Here is a 26867-nt window from a genome sequence, read left to right as displayed (position 1 = left end):
GCTGTCAAACGATTAATCGCATCCAAAATAAGTTTTTGTTTACATATGTGTATACTGTGTATATTTATTGTGTATATAAACACACACCTATTTTGAAAATATTTACATGTATATATTTATATTCATGTAATTGATATATAAATATTTTTAATATAATAATATACACACATATTTAACATAATAAATACACACACACACACACACACACACACACACATATTATTTAAACAAAAACTTATTTTGGATGTGATTAATCGTTTAGTGAATAGTCACTAATAGTATATCTAGAATGTTTATTAAGTAATTAGTGAAATAATCTGTTGTTGGTATCAAGCATGTAGTTATTACTAAGGGTAGGCATTAAACTCTGCATACTGTATTGCTAAGAATGCTTCTTTTCACTCTTTACTGCAAATTGCTATTTATCTGCTGATTATCATAATTATTGACTGGCCAAAGTCCCTTTTTGGTGACTGTGACCCAAAACATAATTATGCAATTCACAGTCCATAGCGAAAAGACTTTGAGCTCTTTCCAGACTGAAGAGAAGACATTAGGTGGGACAGAAATGGTGAAAAATTGATTGCTTATTGATTCGTTCATGTTTACATCCAAGTGAAATGCACTCCAATAATTTAATTCAACACTCAATGCATTTGATTTTTTGAATCGTTTATTTTTTAAATCAAAATCTTTCACAGGGTCTTAAAAAAACCATCAAAGTTTTTAAAGGAAATCCAACATTTTTCTCAGTCAGTGTTTGTAAGAAAACAATGCAAATATGGTTTCTGAAAAAGTGATTTTATGGCATTGCATAAATTTGAATTCATTAGGGCTTTTCACTACATGGTTGCTCTTGGCCTGCGAGGAATGTGCCTATTCTCTCACACAGAACACAGTCTGTATCCAACAGCGTAACCATTACACCCTCGTGGGGGGTGTACACACTGGAGGCCTTAAGGCGTTTTATGGGAGAACAGTACAGGTCAAGGCAGGCTGGCCACGATGGGTTCCGTCTATTAGATTCCGTATTTTCCCTTCAGCTCCTCTACCTTAGCGATGTATGCTTTTGTAGCATCCTCCATACTCATTCCTGAAAAGAGCAAGAGCTTTCTAAGTTGCTGAAAAAACAAACTTAAAATGATATTTCACTGCCCCCTGCTGGTAAGGAGGAGAAACAGACCTTTCTTGGCATCCCAGGCGTCCCATTTGGCCTTGCCAGTGAAATCTAACATGCCCGGTCGAGCTGAAAAAACAACACTTTTTTTTTTTAAAGAGCTGCAATTTATTAGCCACATGTATTCACTTTCATTTTGAAAAAGAAAAGCTCACCTGTGTTAACATCTCCTACAGTGGCCTGTTTGTACAGACTGTAAATTTCCAGCATCTCAGCGTCCGATGGTTTCGCTTTCAGCTGTTTGACCTCCTCCGCTGCTTTCTGAAACTCAGCCTGTGGAAAACCAACAATGTGAGCTGACAGACAAATTAAAATTACACTACAAGACACGAGTTCACTGTTCATCACCCTGATTTCTTGTCAGATATTGTTTCTTAACTGTAATTACAATATGAGACATGAGTTCACTGTTTATCACTATGATCATTTCATGTTGCCAGATTTTTTTTAGCATTGCAAAAAAAAAAAAGCAATTCAGCTGAATTTGTTGACAGTCATATGCTTGATTTTCAATGTCAATTTCTTCAACAAACAATGGCTTTTGGCTGTAGAAGCAACATGGTCAGGTGGTGTATCTGGTTTGTCAATTGGCGTAACCAGTATTTTTCATAAAAACAATTATATACAGGAAAATTAGTGTGGAATAAAATATAATAATCCAGTTTAGTATGTTTTTTTTTGTTTTTTGTTTTTACATAATTTGTCAAAGATTATTTAGAAAACAGGTGTTTTCAGCATATGTCTCCACAAATATTGCAAAAACGCTTTAAAATTTACATTTAGAGATAACTCTATAATCTATTTTCTTGTGATGTTTTAAAATGAAGTATTTATTTCAATAAGTAAGCGTACATGCCATCTAGGAGGATACAATATTTAATATTTCTCATTCTTTGGCGGTTAGACCATTTGACATTTTCATGTACATTCAGTCTTAACTTTTGTAAAAAAAAAAAAAAATGGTGCATATGTCGTTTTTAATGACATAAAATCAACATAAACACGCAGTGCATGTTTTAAAATACCTGATACATGCTTTTAAAAGATTGTTGAATTTCTCATCTTGCCAACCCCTTTTTGTCACTGACCCAAATGCATACTGATTAAGATTAAGTGAGAGGTAAGGTATCACAGATAGCTAGGGCTGGGCGATATGGCCTAAAAATAATCAACGATTTTTTCACAAAAAATCCGATTTACGATTTAAATCGTTCCCCCCCCCCCTACTTCTTTTAGCATGTAAAGAAACCCCAGCTTTTCCACAATATATATGGGCACCATATATTTTGCAATATACATTGCAACTGCATCAGTGATCGCTTTCCACCAGGCCCCATTCTTATCATACCAGACACAGTAAATGTTTGTAAGACAAATAAATATGAGATGGGAGGAAAATATATATTGCCATGCTTTTCTCTTGCACTTATATCCTATACAAAAATATACAATTTTGAACACAGAAATATTAAATGATTTAAAAAACTGAAACGATCTGCCAGCAGGTGGTGGTAAGACACAGATTTAATTACTGAATCATTTCATTCATTTGATTCGTTTGAACGGATGGTTCATTCAAGAATAAAGCAAGTGACTCTTTATGAATGGGAAATTGAATCATTTCACTAGATTCGTTTAAAAACGCACGTTCATTCATAAACGAAACACCGCTGTGTTTGAGTGGAGATGCAAAGCGGCTCAAATGTGACTTGTTTCAGATTACTTTTAACGACGAAATAGAGCAAAATCAGGCAATAGTGTTATAGTCAGACAATGTAAGTCACTTAATAATAACTTCTTGTTTATTTAACTGTTGTAATAAATCAATATCTCGTTTACAAACTCCCTTAAAAATGACTAAAAGCTGTCACTCATCTAAGTTCGCAATCTCACAAAGCTCTATTATGATAAACGAAGCTACTGCCATTCAGTCTCTTATTTACACTCTCTCTACACTTGAGGTACATTAGTCAACGTGCAAAACACATAGAAACCTTCGAAGCTCCACTCAGCGCAAATACAAATATGCTGGTCGGGTCAGTCGCACATGGTGCTCCTAAATATTTTTTCATAGTCGCACGTAGTAGTTTCTTTTTGCCCTTCAATCATGTCTCTACTCTGTTTATGTGGTAAGTGAAATTGTATGTACTGTAATGTAACAGGCTAACTTGCTAGCAAGCAGCTAATCATGTCCCCTTAGTGACTCGCGTTATTTTACCAGAACGCGTTGTTTTCCGTTCTGAATACACACATATATATATATATATATATATATATATATATATATATATATAATTTTTTTTTATTAAAAAATCGCGATACCTCGATTTAATAAAAAATTAAATCGTCTTGAAACGTAAATTCGAATTAATCTAAAAAATTGAAAGAATCGCTCAGCCCTACAAATAGCTATGCTAATTTGCAGTTCAGTGAGTGAGTTCATTCAGGGAAGAATTCATCAGACAGTGAGTGTTTTTAACGATTCATTACGTAAAAATAGGTACATAACAGTTTCCAACAGAAATGTCCATCATGTAATCGGTTTCATACACAGTTATGATTACAGCTCCATATCAGCCGGCACGGAATTGGACTTAGGATGCAGAATCCTTGGGTACAAATCCCGTGAAAAACATGATTCATAATGAAAGAGCTGAAAGATGAGAAATCGAAAAACAAGCTAAAACGGCATGCTTGCGATTGAGTTTCAATCACATATACTTTTGTTCATACTATCGGGTAGGTTTAGGTGTAGTGCAGATGGAGCAATGTCACAGAGCATTATAGTTATAGCGCCACTCAATGGATATTTCAAGTCAGATCTGCGGTGACGTACAAAGCCAACTTCACATAAAATGTACCATATTTACGTTTATCTGTTTCACTCTGTGAACACTCTTTTAGCGCCACTCAGTAGACATTTCTGTTGAAAACTGCAGTGGTATGTACTTATTGGTGCGTATTTCGCTACCCGTGAAAATGTTCCCACTGGTACGTTTTCGTCATGAGACCAGGTTGCTGATGTTGCTGTGCTGCTATTGATTCTATTGCGGTGGTGTAGATTTGTTTTGCCTTTAACGAGCAATTCGTGAGACATTCATTTGATACTTTGTGATAGTCATATAACTGCAAGACTAAAGGCCAGTTCAAACCAAGAACTATAACTATAAAGATGGCTATAATGATATATTTATAGCAAAGATGGCACAGAAGCACTTCTAAAGATGAATATAGGTTAATGTTGCTCAGAGGTGGCATAAAGATATTTCATATATATGAAATTTGCACTGAAAAGGTTGCGCAGAAGCGCTTCTGAAGTTGAATATACACTACGAGTCAAAAGTTTTTGAACAGTATAATTCTCTTGCTCACCAAGCCTGCATTTATTTGATTCAAATTACAGCAAAAACAGTACAATTTTGAAATATTTGTATTATTTAAAATAACTGTTTTCTATTTGAATATATTTTAAAATGCAATTTATTACTGTAAACAAAGCTACATTTTCACCATCATTACTTCAGTCTTCAGTGTCATGTGATCCTTCAGAAATCATTCTAATATGCTGATTTGCTGTTTAAGAAACATTCATTATTGTTTTATTATTATCAATATTTAAAACAGTTGAGTACATTTTTGTAACGTTATACACTAGAACCATTCAAAAGACATTCTAGAAATGAATACATTTTTATTTAGCAAAGATGCTTTAAATGAATCAAAAGTGATGATAAAGATAAATATCGATATTTCAGATAAATGCTGTTCTTCTGAACTTTCTGCAAAACTCTGAATATTAGAATGATTTCTGAAGGATCATGTGACTGGAGTAATGATGCTAAACATTCAGCTTTGAAATCACAGGAATAAATTACATTTTAAAATACATTCAAGTAGAAAACAGTTATTTTAAATAGTAAAAATATTTCATAATTTTACTGTTTTTGCTCTACTTTGAATCAAATAAATGCAGGCTTAGTGAGCAGAAAAGACTTCTTTAAAAACATTAAAAACGGTAACGTTCAAAAACTTTTGACTGGTAGCACAGACTGTTCAGTGCTCCTCAGAGGTGGCATGAATGCATTTACTTAGCAATTAAAACTATATAGCTTTTATACAGCATTGCATCTTCATGCTAAATTTTGGGCAGACACAAAGCAGCCTTAGCACTGTAAAGATGTCTAAGGTGGATCAGAGCAGGCATAATTTAGTCTGGCTTTTTTTGTGGCATTACATAATGAACTTCTCATCCAAATTTTTTGTGCCTTAAAAAATAAATCTGACCTCACGATGTGTCAATAATGTTTATAAACTTCCTCTAAAACTTTCATTCACCATTAAAAACTTGGATCTGGTTAAATTTTCAGCATTATTTGTATCTGTAGCAAGCATTTTGAGAGGTGTTTTGACAATTCAGAGCTTTGTGACATTCTGTGTGTGACACATTTTGACAAATACAAAAAAAGCGCATACGAAAATTTCTGACTCTTCAAGGATCTTTTGAGTCTAACAATAATGTTCTGTTTATCCTATGCATTTGCTGCAGTTTTGTCATCTGCCACTTTAAAGGATTTTGATTCTAACTGGATGGTTTTTTTATTGGCTGTAAATGTTTTGGACATTCATTCATTCATTCTTTCATTCATTAAAAAAAAAAAAGGTTTTAAACTGACAATTATCAAAATGTCCTAACAAGTTCTCGTTTAGTTGTTGTTCTTGATGTGAAAGCCTTAAAGGAACACTCCACTTTTTTTTGAAATAGGCTCATTCTCCAACTCCAACCGAGTCAATAAGTTGATTTTTACCGTTTTGAAATCCATTCAGCTGTTCTCCTGTTCTGGCGATATCACTTTTAGCATAGCTTAGCATAGGACATTGAATCCTATTAGACCAATAGCATCGCCTCCAGAAATGACCAACGAGTTTCGGTATTTGTCCTATTTAAAACTGGACTCTTCTGTAGTTATATCGTGTACTAAGACCGGCGGAAAATGTAAAGATGCGATTTTCTAGGCTGATAAGATTAGGAACTACACTCCCATTCCGGCGTAATAGTCAAGGAAGTTTGCTGCCATAACATGGCCGAAGCAGGAGCAGTAATACCATGCATTACAACGTGACCAACTGCATGCACAGGGAGCGTTCCTCATTGGAAGTTACCTAGCTGGGAACTAATTTCAGGCGCTGTGTGATATTACTGCGCCTGCTGTATCCATATTAGGGCAGCAAACTTCCTTGACTATTACACCGGAATGGAAGTGTAGTTCCTAATCTTATCGGCCTAGAAAATCGCATTTTTACATTTTCCGCTGGTATTAGTACACGATATAACTGCAGAAGAGTCAAGTTTTAAATAGGACAAATACCGAAATTCATTGGTGATTTTTGAACGCGATGCTATTGGTCTAATAGGATTCAATGATCTATGCTAAGCTATGATAAAAGTGATATCGCCAGAACAGGAAAACAGCCGAATGGATTTCAAAACGGTAAAACTCAACTTATTAACTCAGGGGGAGTTGGAGAATGATCCCATTTCCAAAAAAAAGTGGAGTGTTCCTTTAATATTAAACAGAATATTATCACTTGAATATTTCCACCCATGCACCATTAATTTTAGTCTCTGCTCTGCACTGCATACAAAAAGCAGATTAGGAAGGGTAAGTAAAACCCTCACCATCTATACGCATTCAGCTCTCATTCTCTCATTCCTTACAAAAAAGGCTGAAAAGGTTTTGGTCATGGCCATTTTACATTCTTGGTCTTGCTCCATAGTGCTGGCAGGTGACATGAACTGATTATATAACCATGCACAATGGCCAGCATACAATCAAAAAGGGTTTCAGCAGATCTCTAATCAGGCTGGTCAAACTCCATCCCTCTCTCTCACACTCTTTACTATGCCAGTGGTTCTCTGACCTAATTACGTGACACGCGCATCAAGTCTCCTCATTATCGACACAATTTCTGTTAGTCCACCTTCCTGTTACAGTAACCACAACGTGCTCGAGTAAACCTCAGTCTTATCATGGCAACGTGTTATCAGATTTCAGTGCATAAAGACTAAATAGAGGCTCGCCAGAGACCACTTTCTCACACCTTTAACTGGAAAAATAAACGTTAAACAGCTAATATTTCCAGCGACGTTTTTTTTTTTTGCAGTCATACTCTAATACTAAAATAAATCTACTCATAAAATAAATAAACGCATAAGAACGTCGAATTAAAAACATTTTAGTTAATTCAATAACTTCCCAAAACGTCCTGCTGTTGAGCAATGAATGAGTCTTGAAGGCGCTTCAGTAACGGAACTGAACAGAACGCTACTTTGAAGCAATAGTTCACCTCAAAATGTATTTTCTGTCAGTATTCTTTAGTGCAAACAACATAATTAGGTGGTATGCAGAATATCACCTTTTACTTTTTATTGCTTAAATTAAAAATGAATGGTGACTGCCATCAACATCTCGCCTTTGCGTTGCGTTAAGGCATCATACTAAGCTTTTTGGGCAACCATTCATAAATACTGTCTTAAAAACGCAACGCAAAGCGTACATGTAATGTTAGTGCAACCAACGATTAAGAAATAGCGCAAACGGAACACAAAGCCCGTTCAGTAACGTTACGTTAGCTCTATATTATAATGTACTTTACATTCACGCCACACCCACGCAAAGTTAGACATGGCGCTGTCTTGAGGTCTACATGCATAGTATGCCCTCCAGTGTCATTTACTAACGTTACAGTACCGTATAGTTGACTTTTTACCTCTTTTGATCAAAGTAAATCACTATTAAGCTTTAAGACATTCGAAATGCTAAGCAATTCTCTTGCGCTGGTACAAACAGCGCCGTGCGTTTTACGTTGTAATTAACGTTACTCTCAAATACTCTCGTGTCAAACAAAAGCGTCGTGTTTGTTCATACTGACCTCAGACATGGTTACAGATGCTTCAGTCTGTTAAAATGATGTGCTTGAAACCCCGTTGTGATGGCAGCGGGACACTCCGACGATTGCTGTACTGTCAGCTGTCACGCCCATTTGTATTCTATTGGCTGCTGGAGCATGTACTGAGGAAGCTGTCCAATCAAATTCACGAAATTGTAGGTTCTTTTAACTAGGCCACAGGGTCACGCCAAGGATGCCAGATTGAGAGTACTGAGCAAATATAGAGATGCCCTTTATTCAAACAGAAGGTACTCATTGCAACAGAAGTTTTTAACACTGACGTGTCTTATGATTTTTATCAGTGGCAGTTTACATTTAGGGATTTTGACAAACAACTGATTCTTTTAGTTTGATAAGGTGGCCTATTGTTAATGTTTGTAATGTATTGTTAAAACCAATTGACAAATATTACTAAAATACAGTTGAAGTCAAAAGTTTACATAGGCTACACCTCGCACAATCTGTAAAATGATAATTATTTTACCAAAATGAGTGTCAATTGGTTTTTCAGCATTTTTGGTGTATTTAAACTCTTTCTAACAGTGACTGTATAATTTTGAGATCCATTTGAGGACAACTATAACCGAAGGTTCAAATGCTCACTGATGCTTCCGAAGGAAAAACTATGCATTAAGAGGGTGAACACTTTTTGAATTTGAAGAGCAGGGTAAATTTAGCTTATTTTGTCTTCTGGGGAACATGTAAGTATCTTCTGTTGCTTCTGAAAGGCAGTACTAAATGAAAAAAATATATATTTAGGCAACATAAGAAAAATGTACACATCCTAATTCCATTCAAAAGTTTACACCCCTGGACTTTTCTTATGGAGCCTTTTGTAGCTGCATATGAGTTCCTCAGTTGTCCTCGGTGTGAAAAGATGGATCTTAGAATCATACAGTCATTGTTGAACAAATACACAAAAATGCTGAAAAACCAAAGCATTTGTGGGACCTGAAGGATTTCTCTGAAAAACACAGTTTAACTGTTCAGGACAAACAAGGAACTCATTAACAACTATCACTAAACATCTTTTATGTGAAATATCTTATTCAGGTCGGTACTTAATAAAAAAATAGCATGCATTTTGTATGATCCCTCTTATTTTGGTAAATAATTAACATTTTGCAGATTCTGCAAGGTGGATTCAAACTTTTAACTTCAACTTTACATACATTATATAGGTTTGCTGAACCTAATCCCGGCGGGAAAAAAATGGAAAGAATTCGTAATGGTTTTAATGTTTATATTGGGAATTGTATTGTTTTTAAACAGCCTGGCCAGGCTGGGAGACCAGCTAAAACCAGCTACTTCCAGCTTAAACCAGGCTGTTTTTTTCAGCAGGGTAGAACTGTAATGGTCCCTGTGGGTCTCTTCTGGTAAAACATACAGGAAACCATTTTTTATGGTTTTAATGGTTAATAGTTGATGGTTTGTAATGTTTGTAATGGTATTTTCTGTAAGAGTTTCTATTGTTTTTTTCAGCAGGGATGTTTTGGTCTTCAATTTTTAGACATGTTTGGAGTGCAAATACTGAGTCATATATAAAGCTTTGTTGGTAATTAACAACAGTACATTGATCTATATAGACAAACTACTTTACTAAGCCTGATAGCCAGCAGCCTGATATCCTAACTGACTGTTTTATGCAAGCTGGCCCTGTCCCATATACACCGCACTTGATGTATACTTAATGGCTAAATCCGAAAACATGGCAGCTGGCTTGTTGCCTCGCTACCTCATCCAGCAATGGCATAACGGTTTAATGATCTACAACAAAACAGAATGAGCTTTGGTTATAACTAAGTGAATATTTAATTACTATAACATTGATTTCTCGCTAGAAATAACATCAAACGTGTGAAAGGTTGGTCAGAAACATACATTTACATACAAACTGACCACCAAATGCAACTTTCAGATGCCATCTTTATTTTTTGCTCAAACATCACAGAATGGAACGCACAGGATTTTGGGATATCAAAGGCAACGAAGGATATGTTGCCTTCAAACATCAACTAGATGAAGGTATTTCAGGAGGTAGGAAGTGAAGCTAACAGTGAAGCTAACATTGGATTCGAACTTGAAGTCTTTAAATGTGTCGTCCGATGGCAGCATTTTCCAGTTTTCGGATGCAGCCATTATGTTTACACACAAATAAACAGTTATAATCAGTATTTTTTTGCATAGTTAACATAGTTTACTACATACTAACAATTTGTATCATTCCACCAAAGTGTACAATGCAAGGCCTTGAAATAGTTGAAATAGTTAGATCCGATCTGATTTGCTACGCAACTTTGTATCAGTCCACTGAAATGTCTTCTAAGCTCAGTCTTCCAGACTCAGAATCTCATGCAAAAACTAGGAGCAAAGCCATATTTTCTCAAGATCATGATTTTTTAAATTTCATTCTTAGATGATTTTTATTTAGGAATGATTTAGGAATTTTGACAAACAACTGATTCTTTTAGATTTTTTTAGACTTTTTGATAAGCTGGCCTATTATTAATGTATGTAATGTATTGTTAAAACAAAACAACAAATATTACTAAAATACAGTTGAAGTCAAAAGTTTATATACACCTCGCTCAATCTGCAAAATGTTAATTAATTTACCAAAATAAGAGGTGTCATTTGTTTTTTTTAGTTTTGTTTTTTTTAGCATTTTTCACTTTCCAACAGTGACGGTATAATTTTGAGATCCATCTTTTCATACTGAGGACAACTGAGGGACTCATATGCAACTATTACAGAAGATTCAAATGCTCACTGATGCTTCAATCTGATTTGCTATGCAACCTTATCAGTCCACTGAAAAGTCTTATTTATAAACTCAGCCTTCCAGACTTAGAATCTCATGCAAAAACAAGGAGCTAAGGCATATTTTCTCAAGATAATGAATTCGACATTTTATTTCATTCTGATTTTTATTTAGCCCAATTGGATAGTGTCCAAATTATAATAGATATTCCATTTGCATTCAAATTTTGAGATGCATAAATGTATATATATAATATATATATATATATATATATATATATATATATATATATATATATATATATATATAACACTTAGTGCGTAAAATCGTCAGAAGACATAAAACAAGCCATAGCCTTACTGATAAAAAACAGCTAAAACCAGCCTAGGCTGGTTGGCTGGTTTTAGCTGGTCAACCCGGCTGGTTTTAGCTGGTCAGCAGGCTGGTTTTAGAGGGGTTTTGGCCACTTTCCCAGACTGGTCAGGCTGGGAAACCACTAGCTGAAACCACCCCTGACCAGCCTGGGAGACCAGTTAAAACCAGCTACTTCCAGCTTAAACCAGCTAAGACCAGCAACTAGCAGGGAAATTATAAACATAACGGTTGGTTTTGGACTGTGGAGGCAGTTATTCTTCTTTACCACTTTGTTTCCGCATTGAACGAGTCACATGCTGAATATTTATCGATTGTTCTGCAGCTCTATTGCTTTTGCCTGTTACCTGATCGACGTAGCGGCTATTTTGGTCTGGAATTGCATATCTCAGAACATGCTGGAAGTAAACGCTTCGAAATAAGTATTATAATTACAGAAAACACGCTAAAATAGTGAAGTAGTCTTGTCTGCTCTGCTATCCTTAATTTGACTTAGGCTTACTTTATCTAGGCTTACGTTTTTACGCTATAATCCTGCCTGGACTTGAAATGTTTAGTTGGTGTAGTTTGTAATGTGATCGTGCTCAAGATGTGTGATCCTGCGGTTTTGACAGTGCGTCTGGTTCGATCTTTTGAGCATCGCAACTTTAAACCAGTGGTTTACAAGGATGTTAATTTAGATCAGACGGTGGATGAGTTTATTACGTTTGTTAAGCAAGGTAAGACACGATGACAACAAACGGACTGTAGCCAGAGTTCACATTTTTATTTGTTAAAAGTAAATAAGATTAGTGCTTGATATCAAACTATGACTAATACGAATTAAACTAAAGAGTTTCTCTCTTTTAAGACGTTTCAACAAGAGCTGGATTGCCTCCGCCCTTTAAGAAGTTTGATTATGGTAAGTCTACACTTACTACTCAGTCTTATTCTTCTTCTTAATAAAAACAATCTTTCTATTTTCAAAAATAAAATTAACTGGTATTACATTAACATGCCGTGTTGTTGCAGACACAATGAAAATCATACACCAGGCACATGGAGCAAAGGTAATTTTAAATCATATCAACAGCTTGTGGCATAAATTATGTAATATTGACATGATTACATTTGTTTAAAAATGCTGCTGTTATCCTTACATGATCATTCAGATTTAATTAAAAGTTTAGAAATGTCTACTTGCAAGGTTAGGAACATAATAAATAGTTGTATTAACAAAGCAAGTAAATATGAACTATTAGAATTGATAATATCTGTTTTTCGTGATTTCAGACGAATGAGCTTGTAATGAGTTTAGAGGATGATGACAAGTTGATTCTTCGTGATGGCTGCAGGTTACAAGCGTCTGGTGTTGGTATGTAAAAACAATATTTAGGGCTTCATGATACAGTGTAGAATACATTTGTATTTTATTTTTCTTACATAAAAAATAAAATGCAAAACTTAGCATCTACCTGTTTAAATCTTTATTTCAACATCTTTTCTTTCTCTTCACAGCCAATGAGACAGAACTCGCCTTCTTCAAAATGACAGACTATGAAAAGTTCAAGGCCAATCCACAGACAGAATGGTGATGGCGATCAAGGTGCAACACGAGGTCTTGGAGTATTTATTTACCAGAGGCACTTCTTTTCAGATGTTACAAGCAAGTGATCTGTTCAAGTGGGCCTGAAACATCTATTTTAATTTCATTTAAAGCTATACTTTTTATATTTTAGCCTTATCATTCAAATACCTTCAGTAGTTTCTGACATGTTTGGCATATTTTGAGGGGAGATGTTTTTTATGTTACAGAATAATTATTTTCTTGGGTAGGAGTACTGAAAATTTCAGTGTCAAAATGTGCATTTTGAGTGCCAGTTGTTTAATATTTTATTTGATTTACAGCAAATCAGATACCAAATATCTAGTTTTATTTAAATGACTCTTTGGAAGTTGGTTGCCGTTTTGTTAAATAAAGTTGAAGATATGAATCATGCTTTTACAATTCCAAAATCATTACGCATTGAAAGTTCAATTCAAAACTCATTTCCTGTACATTCTTTAAGAGTTTCTTCACAGCTATGCCATAGAAAAACCATGTTTGGTTCCACAAAGAACCATTTAGTCAAAGGTTGTTTAAAGAACCATCTCTTTCTTAACTTTTATAAATCTGAAAAATCTTCTTTCGCCACAAAGAACCATTTATGAAACAGAAAGGTTCTTCAGATGTTAAAGGTTCTTTATGGAACCATTTAGACAAAAAGGGTTCTTCTATGGCATTGTGAAGCACCTTTATTTTTAAGAGTGTACAACATCCACAATAATGACAGCCAGTCAGCCAGACCAAGGAAAAGAAGTGAAACAAAAAATGTATTAACATTTAGTACATTTTCTCAGAGCAAAATAGACAGTCAATGCATATTGTATGATTGGACCATTTTGAATTTGCATTGTCTATCTGTGTAAATAACCAGATATCCAAATGTTACTTTAAAACTTTTTACATAATTACAAATAAAAATAATAATAATTTCACACAGGCTTAATTTATAACAGTTTGCACACATAAATGTGATGCAATTTATTGGTACTCAGTATAATGCTGGCCTTCCTGTTACAGATGGAGTTTGCAAATTGAGTTTACACAGTAACTAGCCCTGAGGACAATCATCTGAGTTACTGATATAATATAAGGCACATGTCAAATCCTTTTAGTGCATAGAGAGTCGGAAAAGTTGAGTCAGGAGTTATTGAAGGCTAAAACACATGATTACAAATGACAAGTCTTTCAGTCTTTTTACTAAGCTAAAGCTGTGTGATACAGATTTGAGTTTTGAGTCTATGCATAAGTGTGATGATTATGGCTTTTACATTCTAGTTAACAGAAATAGAGAGCTGAAGGTCATGAGGTACTGTGTACATGTGAGCAAAGCTCTTTTTGACTTTTAGCCTGAAGAAAATTAAACAAATTTGCCAGTATGACAGTATAATCAAATTATTATTGTTCCCATTTTAGATAAGGCTGACTTCAACTAGTCAGAAATTGACCATCCTCAAAAATACTTTAGAAACCTTTTTCACTTTGTATTTAGTCTTTGGCCTAAACGCGTCTTGGCTGTAATGTGTTGTTTACTTGCGTTCCACTTGACCTGCATCTTTAAAGTGTTGACCACTTCACTGCCAACTCTATATCTGCTTAACAGTTCATTTTTATATAAGTCCTTAATTACACCAAGGTTTTAAACGTAGATGTTCTTGTATTCTAGATTTCTATGGTATTCCATTAGCCACCACATGGTGGGGCTGTAAGACTGGGCAGTTGCGTTTACTTTCCCATCCATGGCGGATTCGTGTCAATCTGGTGAAGATGCACGGTAGAAGAAGAAAGCAGCGGCACACCAGAATGATGCAGGGTAGAACTACAGCCAATAAGTAGCTTGGCGGCATGTAGAATGGATAGGCTTCAATGTGGAAGGCAAAATCCCAGCCAAAGAAGAGCGTGTGCATGATGGACAGAGTCAGAGCAATGTAGCCCAAACTTGACTAAAGGAGGAAAAGAGAGAGAGCTTTATTGAAAGCTGTGAATGTTTTTGTATTGAATGGGTTCATTTGCATGCTAACCAAAGACATTGCCAAAATGATGTACATTTCAAATCATGCCACAATGTCTGGTCAATATCAGAGCAACATTTACATGTTTCCTCCTAGCCCTTAAAATCAACTATCAATCAGTTATTGCACCGAAACTAGCAAGGTATGACTAACACAAACATGTAGTGTGACAGATCAAGGCACATTGGAAAATTCAATAAACTAAGCCTGTAAGAACACCACTGTTTGGAATTGTCTGGTACAGGGTTTGTTCAACCCTGTTCCTAGAGACCCAGGCCATTTCTTAATAAGCATTCTAATGTGAGCTTGCATCCTTGTGGTCTCATTCTACATCAGGGTTACCCAACCCTGTTCCTGGAGATCTACCTTCCTGCAGAGTTTAGTTCCAACCCTGATCAAACACCTGTCTGTAATTTTCAAATGCTCCTTCAGATCCTAATTAGTTGGTTCAGATGTGTTTGATCAGGGTTGGAGCTGAACTCTGCCGAAAGGTAGATCTCCAGGAATAGGGTTGAGCACCCCTGCTCTACATCATCATCAACTGCCGAAGTTCTATTCAAATAGTCAAGAACACAAGTACCACAGATGCATGAAATTACCCGGATGTGTTCGAGAATGCATTGAATGCAGACTTGCGAGAATCAGAACAGTAAGAAATCCTGTAAGTCATTTGAGGGTAAACGACATAAGGAAGCCTACAAGCGTACATGCACCTGAACCTGCTAATCAAGGTCTTACTAGGCATGCTAGAAACTTCCAGGCAAATGTGTTGAGGCAAGTTGGAGCTAACTCTGCAGGACACCAGGGGCCCATTTCAGAAAGGAGGTTAAGTGAAAACTCTGAGTATGTCAACCCTGAAATAAGAGAAACTCTGGGTTTTCCGTTTCAGAATGGGAGGTTTATTAAACCTGAGAAAGCAGGGTAAGTCAAGCCTGTTTCTGAAAGAGAGGTAACTTATACTCAGAGTCAGTTACCTTGGTAACTTACTCTGTGAATCAAACCTGGTCAGGAGCAGGTTTTATTCTGTAAACCCAGAGTTTCTTTCGGTCTCCTCCCCCTTTTTAAAGTGTAAGTGATGATAAATACATCTTTCATTCATTTATGCTTCAAAAATGCTTTTCTTAGTGAGTGTTTTGGAATGTAAATTTAGTGCATTTTACTTAAAACAAGAAAAACAATCTTAATGCAAATGGAAACAAGATTATTTTTCTTACCCAATTGGCAGATAATATGCAAAAAAAAAAAAAAATCACTTATAAAGATTAAATAAACACCTTTTAAAAAAATAAAATTATTGAAATAAATTGCAAAAACAATAATTTTACAGAGATTTTCATAGGTTTAACAGAAATAAAAAAAAACATATATTACATATTTTTTCCTTGTTTCGATTAGGATATATTACTTTAATTTTATGTTTTTTGTTTGGCAGCCGTAGCTGCCAGTCGTTTAACCGTTTTTTTGTTTTTGTTTTTTTTTTTACCGTGTAAAACCCTTATTTGACAGATTTTACCCAGATTATTACAATGAAATCACTAAATGTTCTACAGAGAAACACTGTTATTTTACAAATCATTACAATAAAAAACTTCAATAAAGTGTCAAAGCATGCTGAAGGTGAAAAATAAAACATTTTATTTAAAAGACAAACTACAAAGTCTGCACAAATGCCATATTAAATTTACATTTTACATTTAAGCTCTTTTTTTTAAAAGAAATAGAGTACAATTACATTTAAAATACTGTGATGATGAAGAACATGGAACAGTTTAATCAAAATGTTTAATTAAATATATATTCCACTTAAGACAACTTCACGTCCAGAGAAAATATTGCCTACTAATTCACTCACCCCCATGTAATCCAAGATGTTCATGTCTTTCTTTCTTCAAGTCAAAAAGAAATTAAAGTTTTTGAGGAAAACATTCCAGAATTTTTCTCCATATGGTGGACTTCAATGAGAGCCAATGGGTTGAAGGTTCAAATTTCAGTTTCAATACAGCTTTCAAAGGTCTTTACAAGTTTCCAGTGACCCTTATTCCTTGGCTGGGATCATGTAGAGTCCTTTGAAGCTGCACTGAAACAGAAATTTGGCCTGTTAGCTCCCATCGAAATATGGAGAAAAATCTTGGAATTCCTCAAAAACCTTTTTGACAGAAAAAAGAAAGACATTTTTCTTTGAAATGCATCTTGATTTAAGAATCTTTAGATTTTTTTAAATTGGAAACAACAAGACAATAATAATAAGTAAGAAAAGCATTTTTTAGGTGCATTAATTTATTGCACATATTTTCATAATGCAGACACTGTCAAAGCGCCAAAAAAAAAAAAAAAAAAAATATATATATATATATATATAACCACCACCACAGCCATCTTTTTTGCATAAATGCACAAATGCAACTTTTATTCTTTTTCATGTTGGATTTTAATATTCTTCCAGTACTTCCATCTCCTCTTCATCTGAGCCTTCTTGCTGTTGGCTGAGTAGGCGTCAAATGTTCATTTCATTACTCTAATTAAGAAATGCAACTGTTTGGATTAGAGAACATTTAATTATGTGAAAAGACCATTAGACTATGTGGAAAAAGCTGCTGCAAATTGAAATAGACACAGAATTATATTTTAATGTCAAATATTAGTGAAGTCATGTAGCCTACACCCATGAACCCTTTATGCTTAAAGCTTTACCTGGTTGAATTATGTTTTTATACTTCATGTTTAGCTGTTTCATTCTTCTTCTTATTTTTTTTGCCTGTGGGATACCATGAAAATGAATAGTTCATTAACTTACTGTTCTGCCAGTTTTTACCTTTGATATTCAAATTATTAATAATTAAATTATTATATTCTTAATAATTATTAAGAATTAAAGTTAAGCATTGGCTCGAAGTATGCAGAGGTCTTTTTGTCGGGAGCTGTTGCCATGGTGAATCATAATTTCGGAGCTCCATTGATCAGGGCTTTTCATAGTCATGGTGCAAGCACTAAACTCAGAGTAAACCTACTCAGAGTGGATTGAACTAACTTAGTTCAGCTGTTCTGAAACCAAAAACTCAGAGTTTCCCATCTCAGGGTAAATCAATTCAGAGTTCAAGTTTAAACTCAGAGTTGGTTGAACCTCCTTATTGAAACAGGCCCCAGCCCTCTAAGACAGAGTCTTGAGATCCCTAAAACACACCTGAACAATCTAAACTTGGTGTTCAGGGTTTCTTAAAAAATACAGGCATTTGTGTTGGAATAAGGTTGAAGGTAGCAGGTGCAGGGTTAGCTATCCTTGATGTGCAACTTCGTTCCTGGAGGGTCACTGTCCTGCAGAATTTAGCTCCAACCCTAATCAAGCACACCTGCCTGTAGCTTTCTAGTGATTTTGAAGACATTGATTAGCTTGTTCAGATGTGTTTGATTAGGTTTGAAGCTAAACTCTGCAACTCTGCAAGTTGCCCATCCCTGGTTTAGACAGAGTAGGTACTGGTTCACCAAAGCTCCATCCAAAGCAGTTATATATGAATGTGCAATGTTTCCCAACTCTGTTCCTGGAGGCTAACCAATAGTACAAATTATCAAACTCTTCCTAAACAAACACACCTGATTTAGCTAAGACCTGAATGGATGAGTCAGATAAGGGTGACATCCAATCTGTGTACTGTTGCTGTACCTCTAGAAGCAAGATTGGGAAACACTGATATGGTGTGCATGGCCTCACCTGTACAAATGTAAACTCTCTCCAGTTGAGAGTGTTGCCCACTGAGGGAAGGGAAGTGATGGCCAGTAAAGAGAGGACACCCAGACCCAACACTCCACAAGAAAGGTACAGCTCAGATTGCCAAACACCTAGTTCATCCCAGGTCTCCTCTGTACCTGCTTTAACCTGATATGTTCAGACAAACACACAGCAGACGTTATAATTTTGAGAGGACACACGAAACATGTAAAGATCTTTATTCTCATCTTGGCACACCTGTCTGTAGGCAGCATTGACAAGTCTGTGCAGTGTTACTCTGCGCAGCGGCTGGCAAAGGCTGTAGACACCATGCAGCGCTGCACAAAGGAAGCTCAACAAGCCCAGTTGTTTCCTCCGCTGTAACCAGTTGTCCAACCAGGATGGGAAACGCCGGTATTTGGTGCCCCTCCAGAGCTGCAACCATGCAGCAAACAATCCTGGGAAGTATACGAGTGCCAGGGTCACCAAAGCTACTGCTGGCAAACTCTCGTTCACCAGGTCAAGGGCGAGACGGTAGAAAGCATTGCGTCCTTCTGCAAGAAATGGTAGCAAAATTCCCCGCAGGAAACCATAGCCATAGAAGAAGAGAAAGAGGAGGAAGGTAACGACTACCGGGCCACTCCAAGATGGGAATAGGCGCAATGGGGCTACCTCAATTTCTCGAGCAGCAGACAAGCCACCCATATCGACCGGGTGGAACCCCATCTGTCGTGCCAACTGGACAACTTTCTTTTTCCCCTCTGTACTGTTACCGCAGATCAGGACCTATAGAAGTGAAAGGTAGAAGCTCACAGAATTTAGATAACCTTGCACTGATTTTCAAGAAGCACAGATAACACAGCAACAGCTCTGACCTGTCTGCTTCCATCATGAGCCCCAGTCTGCAGCTCCCAGGTTGAAACTGTGTTGAAACCTTTGACCACTAGACTGTCTGGAAACAGCTCAGCTAGTCGTTCCGCATTGGATGGCCTATGGATCCTTATCTCTTCTGCGTTACTTACATCCACAAGCACTTTCCCTGCCAGTGCAGACTGTAGCCCCACCAACGAGCGGTAATGCTCAGGGAACAAGGCCATGAACACCAGACACACTGCTTGTGATACTGCCCCCTCTTGGTTCTTTAACTCCACTGCATCAGGGAACAGTCCTGATGGAATACGATTCACACAGCGGCTTCCAACCACAACTTGCACGCCAGATGCTACCAGCCGCACAGCCAGTGAGCGAGAAAAGTCTCCAGAACCAAGTATGGCAACTGTGGAGCTTGTTTGACATACAGGTAGGGCATCAGCTGGGTCTTCAGAGTCTGAGAGCAAAGGAGTTGTCATATCTTCTGCCATAATGAACCTAGGAAGAAGAGTGTGAGTTTAGATGATATACAGTTATATAATTGGGTATTTCCAAACTGCTGTCCTGTTACCGTTGAAGGCTCAAATTTAATTTCCTTTGGAGATAAAAGTATTAGATATGTTTGATGAACTATTAATAACTTATATGCGTTTATAAATACATGTATGTAATTAACAATAAAAAAAGTTTAGTTTCTGAACGTTTGTGCACCACATGAAAATTAAACCACATCAAAATCATTTGAATGGATTTTGATGACGTGAAATAGCTACACTCCTGCTGCTACCTGTTGCTTTTTTTACTGCACCACAACTTGAATACCCAGGTGAAAAAAAAATATACTTAAATGCAATTAAAATACACTTAAATACCCGCAAATACATTTTTAGTACATTGTTTTTTTTGTGTGTTAAATAAAAGTTTGATGGTTATACACTATAAATTTACTAATTAAAAGTATGTTTATACTTCAGTAGGACTTTAGTACACTTGACAAAAGTATACTAAATACCAGTAATACTTAAATATTTTTTTAGTGTACTACAATAAAGTACACTACAGAAAAAACATCCAAAAGAGTTTTATTAGTGTGTTTTTCAAAAGTGTGCTTTAAATGCTTTAAACATTAGTTGATTTTTAGTACACTGTTTACATACTAATCTTGAGTTTAAAATAAGTTAATATATAAAAAATCTATTAGTAATGTATTGTAGTAGAAGTACATTTTCCCAAAAGTTGTGCTTAAGTACACTTAATATGAATGCATTATTATCACTAACACTTAAATTGATTTTGAGTGTGGTAATTTTAAGTTTACATTAAATTGATTTTATTAAAAATCTATTAGTAATGTATTGTAGTAGAAGTACATTTTCTCAAAAGTTGTACTTAAGTACACTTAATGTGAATGCATTATTATCACTAACACTTAAATTGATTTTGAGTGTGGTAATTTTAAGTTTACATTAAATTGATTTTATTAAAAATCTATTAGTAATGTACTGTAGTAGAAGTACATTTTCCCAAAAGTTGTACTTAAGTACACTTAATGTGAATGCATTATTATCACTAACACTTAAATTGATTTTGAGTGTGGTAATTTTAAGTTTACATTAAATTGATTTTATTAAAAATCTATTAGTAATGTATTGTAGTAGAAGTACATTTTCTCAAAAGTTGTACTTAAGTACACTTAATGTGAATGCATTATTATCACTAACACTTAAATTGATTTTGAGTGTGGTAATTTTAAGTTTACATTAAATTGATTTTATTAAAAATCTATTAGTAATGTACTGTAGTAGAAGTACATTTTCCCAAAAGTTGTACTTAAGTACACTTAATGTGAATGCATTATTATCACTAACACTTAAATTGATTTTGAGTGTGGTAATTTTAAGTTTACATTAAATTTATTTTATTAAAAATCTATTAGTAATGTATTGTAGTAGAAGTACATTTTCCCAAAAGTTGTACTTAAGTACACTTAATATGAATGCATTATTATCACTAACACTTAAACTGATTTTGAGTGTGGTAATTCTCCCAGGTTAAAAAAAAGTGCACTAAAATACACTTTATTTAAGTATACTTAGTACACTTTTCAGTAATGTACTAAAAGTGCTCTATTTTCGCACACTAATTTTGTACTTATTGTACTAAAAAATAGTATTAAGTATATGTTAAGATAAACTTAATACCATCTAAGTGTACTCAACTGTGCTATTTTGAGACACCATGAAATTGAACTAAAATGTGCTTTTAACATATCTGTATTTAAAAAATATATTTAGTTACAACTAGAAATACACTTGAACCCTACTTTTGAACATTTATAAATATATTTATGACTAATTTAAAGTATAGCAATAATATATTAAAAGAATATACAAAGTGTGAAAAAAGTGTGCTAAAATACAATTTAAGTACACTTAGTGCACTTCCCTAATGTACTTAAAGTGCTCTATTTTCGCACACTAATTTTGTACTTATTGTACTAAAAAATAGTATTAAGTATATGTTAAGATAAACTTAATACCATCTAAGTGTACTCAACTGTGCTATTTTGAGACACCATGAAATTGAACTAAAATGTGCTTTTAACATACTATATCTGTATTTAAAAAATATATTTAGTTACAACTAGAAATACACTTGAACCCTACTTTTGAACATTTATAAATATATTTATGACTAATTTAAAGTATAGCAATAATATATTAAAAGAATATACAAAGTGTGAAAAAAGTGTGCTAAAATACAATTTAAGTACACTTAGTGCACTTCCCTAATGTACTTAAAGTGCTCTATTTTCGGCCACTAATTTTGTACTCTATATACTAAAAGTTATTCTTAAGTATATGTTAAGATAAACTTAAGATCATCTAAGTGTACTCAACTGTGCTATTTTGAGACACCATGAAGATGAACTAAAATGTGCTTTTAACATACTATCTCAGCATTTCCAAAAAATGTATTTTGTTACCATTTCTAATAGGATTGAAACATATTTCATAAACCTTTAAATATACTAATTATACATAAAAAATAAACTTACTGATTATTTAAAATACATGAATAATATATAACAAATGTATACAAAGCGTATTTATAATGTATTGCCCAGATATTTTTATCAATAAAAAATACACTTGTTGATTATTTAAAATACATGAATAATATATGACAAATGTATACAAAGCGTATTTATAATGTATTGCCCAAATATTTTTATCAATAAAAAATACACTTGTTGATTATTTAAAATACATAAATAATATATAATAAATGTATACAAAGCATATTTATAATGTATTGCCCACATATGTTTAATAATAAAAAATACACTTCTTAATTATTTAAAATACATGAATAATATATGATAAATGTATACAAAGTGTATGTCACGCCCTTGGACTGTTTGTCTTGGTTTTTCCCAGTGTTTCCCCCATTGGACTGTCTGTTTGGTTTCTCCCATGCCCTTTTTTGGTCTTCCTGCTCATTAGTGTGATCCCCTCCACCTGTTGTTGTAATTATCTCCCCTTTATAAGTTTGTTTGATTTCCTTGTTTCTTTGTCCGGCTACAAGCGTTACACCTATGTTCCTTCGTTGTGTGCACGTCTTCTCCCGCCATTCCTGTCTATTGTTACTCTGCCTGAGGATTTATTGAAGACTTTTTATTGAAGACGTTATTTTTTGCTTTCCTACACGTTTCGTGACAATGTATTTATAATGTATTGCCCATACATTTTTATTCATTATAATACACTTATTAATTACTTAAAATATATCAATTATATATAATAAATTTATTCAAAGCGTAATTATAATGTCTTGCCCACATATTTTTATTAATAAAAAATACATTATAAATACGCTATGTATACGTTTATTATATATTATTCATGTATTTTAAATAATCATCAAGTGTATTTTTTATTAATAAAAATATTTGGGCAATACATTATAAATACGCTTTGTATACATTTGTCATATATTATTCATGTATTTTAAATAATCATCAAGTGTATTTTTTATTAATAAAAATATTTGGGCAATACATTATAAATACGCTTTGTATACATTTGTCATATATTATTCATGTATTTTAAATAATTAATAAGTGTATTTTTTATTAATAAAAAACATGTGGGCAATACATTATAAATACGCCTTGTATACATTTGTCATATATTATTCATGTATTTTAAATAATCAACAAATGTATTTTTTATTAATGAATATATGTGGCCAATACATTATAAATACGCTTTGTATACATTTTTTTATATATTATTCATGTATTTTAAATAATTAATAAGTGTATTTTTTATTAATAAAAAAACATGTGGGCAATACATTATAAATACGCCTTGTATACATTTGTTATATATTATTATTGTATTTTAAATAATCAGTAAGTTTATTTTTTATGCATAATTAGTATATTTAAAGGTTTATGAAATATGTTTCAAATGTATTATAAGTGGTAACAAAATACATTTTTGGAAATGCTGAGATAGTATGTTAAAAGCACGTTTTAGTTCATCTTCATGGTGTCTCAAAATAGCACAGTTGAGTACACTTAGATGATCTTAAGTTTATCTTAAGGAGTACTTAAGAATAACTTTTAGTATATTAAGTACAAAATCAGTGCCCGAAAATAGAGCACTTTAAGTACATTAGGGAAGTGCACTAAGTGTACTTAAATTGTATTTTAGCACGCTTTTTTCACACGTTGTATATTCTTTTAATATATTATTGTTATACTTTAAATTAGTCATAAATATATTTATAAATGTTTAAAAGTAGGGTTCAAGTGTATTTCTAGTTGTAACTAAATATATTTTTTAAATACAGATATAGTATGTTAAAAGCACATTTTAGTTCAATTTCATGGTGTCTCAAAATAGCACAGTTGAGTACACTTAGATGGTATTAAGTTTATCTTAACATATACTTAATACTATTTTTTAGTACAATAAGTACAAAATTAGTGTGCGAAAATAGAGCACTTTTAGTACATTACTGAAAAGTGTACTAAGTATACTTAAAGTGTATTTTAGCACACTTTTTTCACATTTTGAATATTCTTTTAATATATTACTATTATACTTTAAATTAGTCTTAAATATATTTATAAATGTTTAAAAATAGGGTTCAAGTGTATTTCTAGTTTTAACTAAATATATTTTTTAAAATACAGATATAGTATGTTAAAAGCACATTTTAGTTCAATTTCATGGTGTCTCAAAATAGCACAGTTGAGTACACTTAGATGGTATTAAGTTTATCTTAACATATACTTAATACTATCTTTTAGTACATTAAGTACAAAATTAGTGTGCGAAAATAGAGCACTTTTAGTACATTACTGAAAAGTGTACTAAGTATACTTAAATAAAGTGCATTTTAGTGCACTTTTTTTTTACCTGGGTACACAACTCAGAAAATAAAATACTGATACGATGCCACATTGTGCAGCGTTTGGTTTAATTTTCAGTCTAAGGGCAATAAGAGAAGCGATGTAAGTCTTTACCTCTTTTCTCAGCGATAAGAAGAGGACAAAAGAATAGGAAGATGCTTGTGGACAAATAAAACGTCCTAAAGACCCGCATCTTTGTTCACTCCACTTTAAACCTGATGCTTTTAGGACTCCACAGCTACTAAAAAAGCTTACAAATGACAGAAACAAGAAATGCTAGATGTAAATGGCAGGATGTAAACATGCCGATGCTTGTCATAACGCCACAGCCACTGAAGGAGTTTCTCAGCGCAGATTTCTCTCAATATCCTGGGGTGTTTAGACTCCTTATGAGGGAAAAACAATGGTACAGCATTTGGTTTAAGCCTACTTTCATAACCATTGCCGCCTGTAAGCTCTTTCAGTAGCTGTGGCCATCATATCAGTATTTTATTTTCCGATGGGTAGCTACGCTAGTAGCTCACAGAGTGCAACTATTTCACGTCGTAATAGCAAAAATATGTATAAAAACGATGTGGATTTTTTAAAATAACGTCTTCTACTACATATTTCAGTAAGAGACATTATTTACATTATATTAAGCCTTGCAAGTCTTAATTCTGACAGCAGAACAGGAAAACAAGTATATAATTCCATTTTCTCAATTTTAAACTCAACCATTTAGCCCCGTTTTAGTTAGTATGTTTATTTAATGTTTCCTTAAACAAGTGCAAAGATTACACAAAAAGTACACAAATTCTACCCAGATTTGCGTATAAAATTTGGGGTTTAAATATATATATAAATATATTTATATATATATATATATATATATATATATAAACACTGGACGACATTTTAGATTATTATTATTAAAGTTTTTACAGTTATTTTTATAGCCTAGTTATTATTATTGAGCATGTTAAAAAGTTCTCTTTTCACCTTTTAAATTAGTTTTCACTAAGTTTCGTTTCTACTGAAAGGGTGGGGGGAAAACGTTTTCAATTACTCAGAGCAAATGCTAAAATAACTTTAACATTTATTTCTACATTCTTTAACATATTTATCCATGTCAGAAAACACGTTATTCTATATTCTATATGCTGATTTAAGTGTACTCACCACTTTCATATAGGCTACCTTTTCTGGTGACTCTTGGACTGTGCTGTTCCAGGGCTGTAACCGGTGCGCTTCCCTTACTGTGCACTAAAGATATGAGACCGCGCAGAAAAAGTAATTTCTTATCATACACGGACTGTCTGTATAGAACATAGGGGAGCGTTGCTATATTCTAGCGGCAGGTTAACAGCTGATTGGTCCGAGTGATCAATCTGAGATGACGTCTTGAGACCCCTCCATTCCTCCAAGTAGGGTTCGCCTTGCTGCTTTGACCTCCTGTGTTAACGCCCCCTAACGCGAAACTGACACTAGAAAATAAACCGTTCGGTTTTATTACGGGATTATGAATAATGCATAATCCATGACAGGAAAATACATGCACTGGATTATAGCATGGGACTCTTATGTGAAGTGTGGCGCATCGACCATCTTTGGTGCTAATATTTTGTAGACCCACATTGCGGACTCAGCTGATCCGGATACTATTTGTAAACATCTGCAAGACCCAGATAAGAACGCGACGAGCATGAGCACCGTGGGTTTGTTACGGGACGAGGCGGTTTCTCGCTCCGCCGGCTCTTCGTGTAGCTCTCACCGGAAAATGACTGTGTGTGTGTCCGTGCTGGCAGCACTGGTTCTCGGTATAGGGATACTGTGCGCATTGGCGGCTGGTCCGCTTCATGCGCAGTGCTTTGTTGAGTGGTATGTAATTTACAGTAGTAGTTACATATTTGCTAAATGTCTGCATGTGTCGCACTTACTCCTGTTTTCGGAGAACAACAATATATTATTTAAATGCATTTGCATGTATATAAGTATGCTTATTAATATATATTATTTATTGATTAGGGAAATCGGT

General features: G+C 34.2%; 3 protein-coding genes across 3 annotated transcripts; 1 reads left to right on the top strand and 2 right to left on the bottom strand.

Moving 5' to 3' along the window:
- Positions 1–655: 655 nt before the first annotated feature.
- On the bottom strand, positions 656–8214 carry dbi (diazepam binding inhibitor (GABA receptor modulator, acyl-CoA binding protein)). Its single transcript, XM_073845529.1, has 4 exons — positions 8108–8214; positions 1333–1450; positions 1184–1246; positions 656–1093 (listed from the first exon to the last, which is right to left on the bottom strand). The coding sequence occupies exons 1-4, from the start codon at positions 8114–8116 to the stop codon at positions 1020–1022; spliced, it is 264 nt and encodes an 87-aa protein (XP_073701630.1). The 5' UTR covers positions 8117–8214; the 3' UTR covers positions 656–1019.
- A 3391-nt stretch (positions 8215–11605) lies between these two features.
- c8h2orf76 (chromosome 8 C2orf76 homolog) lies at positions 11606–13236 on the top strand. Its single transcript, XM_073845497.1, has 5 exons — positions 11606–11977; positions 12109–12159; positions 12270–12307; positions 12531–12612; positions 12756–13236. The coding sequence occupies exons 1-5, from the start codon at positions 11848–11850 to the stop codon at positions 12830–12832; spliced, it is 378 nt and encodes a 125-aa protein (XP_073701598.1). The 5' UTR covers positions 11606–11847; the 3' UTR covers positions 12833–13236.
- Positions 13237–13370: 134 nt separating this feature from the next.
- On the bottom strand, positions 13371–26248 carry steap3 (STEAP family member 3, metalloreductase). The gene is made up of 5 exons (XM_073845496.1): positions 26012–26248; positions 19431–19923; positions 18814–19341; positions 18559–18723; positions 13371–14783 (listed from the first exon to the last, which is right to left on the bottom strand). The coding sequence occupies exons 2-5, from the start codon at positions 19914–19916 to the stop codon at positions 14511–14513; spliced, it is 1452 nt and encodes a 483-aa protein (XP_073701597.1). The 5' UTR covers positions 19917–19923; positions 26012–26248; the 3' UTR covers positions 13371–14510.
- Positions 26249–26867: the final 619 nt, after the last annotated feature.

This window comes from Garra rufa, chromosome 8 (assembly GCF_049309525.1).
Source record: "Garra rufa chromosome 8, GarRuf1.0, whole genome shotgun sequence".
NCBI lineage: Eukaryota > Metazoa > Chordata > Actinopteri > Cypriniformes > Cyprinidae > Garra > Garra rufa.
Note: the sequence above shows the minus strand (reverse complement) of the source record. Positions and strands in the feature narration are given on the sequence as shown.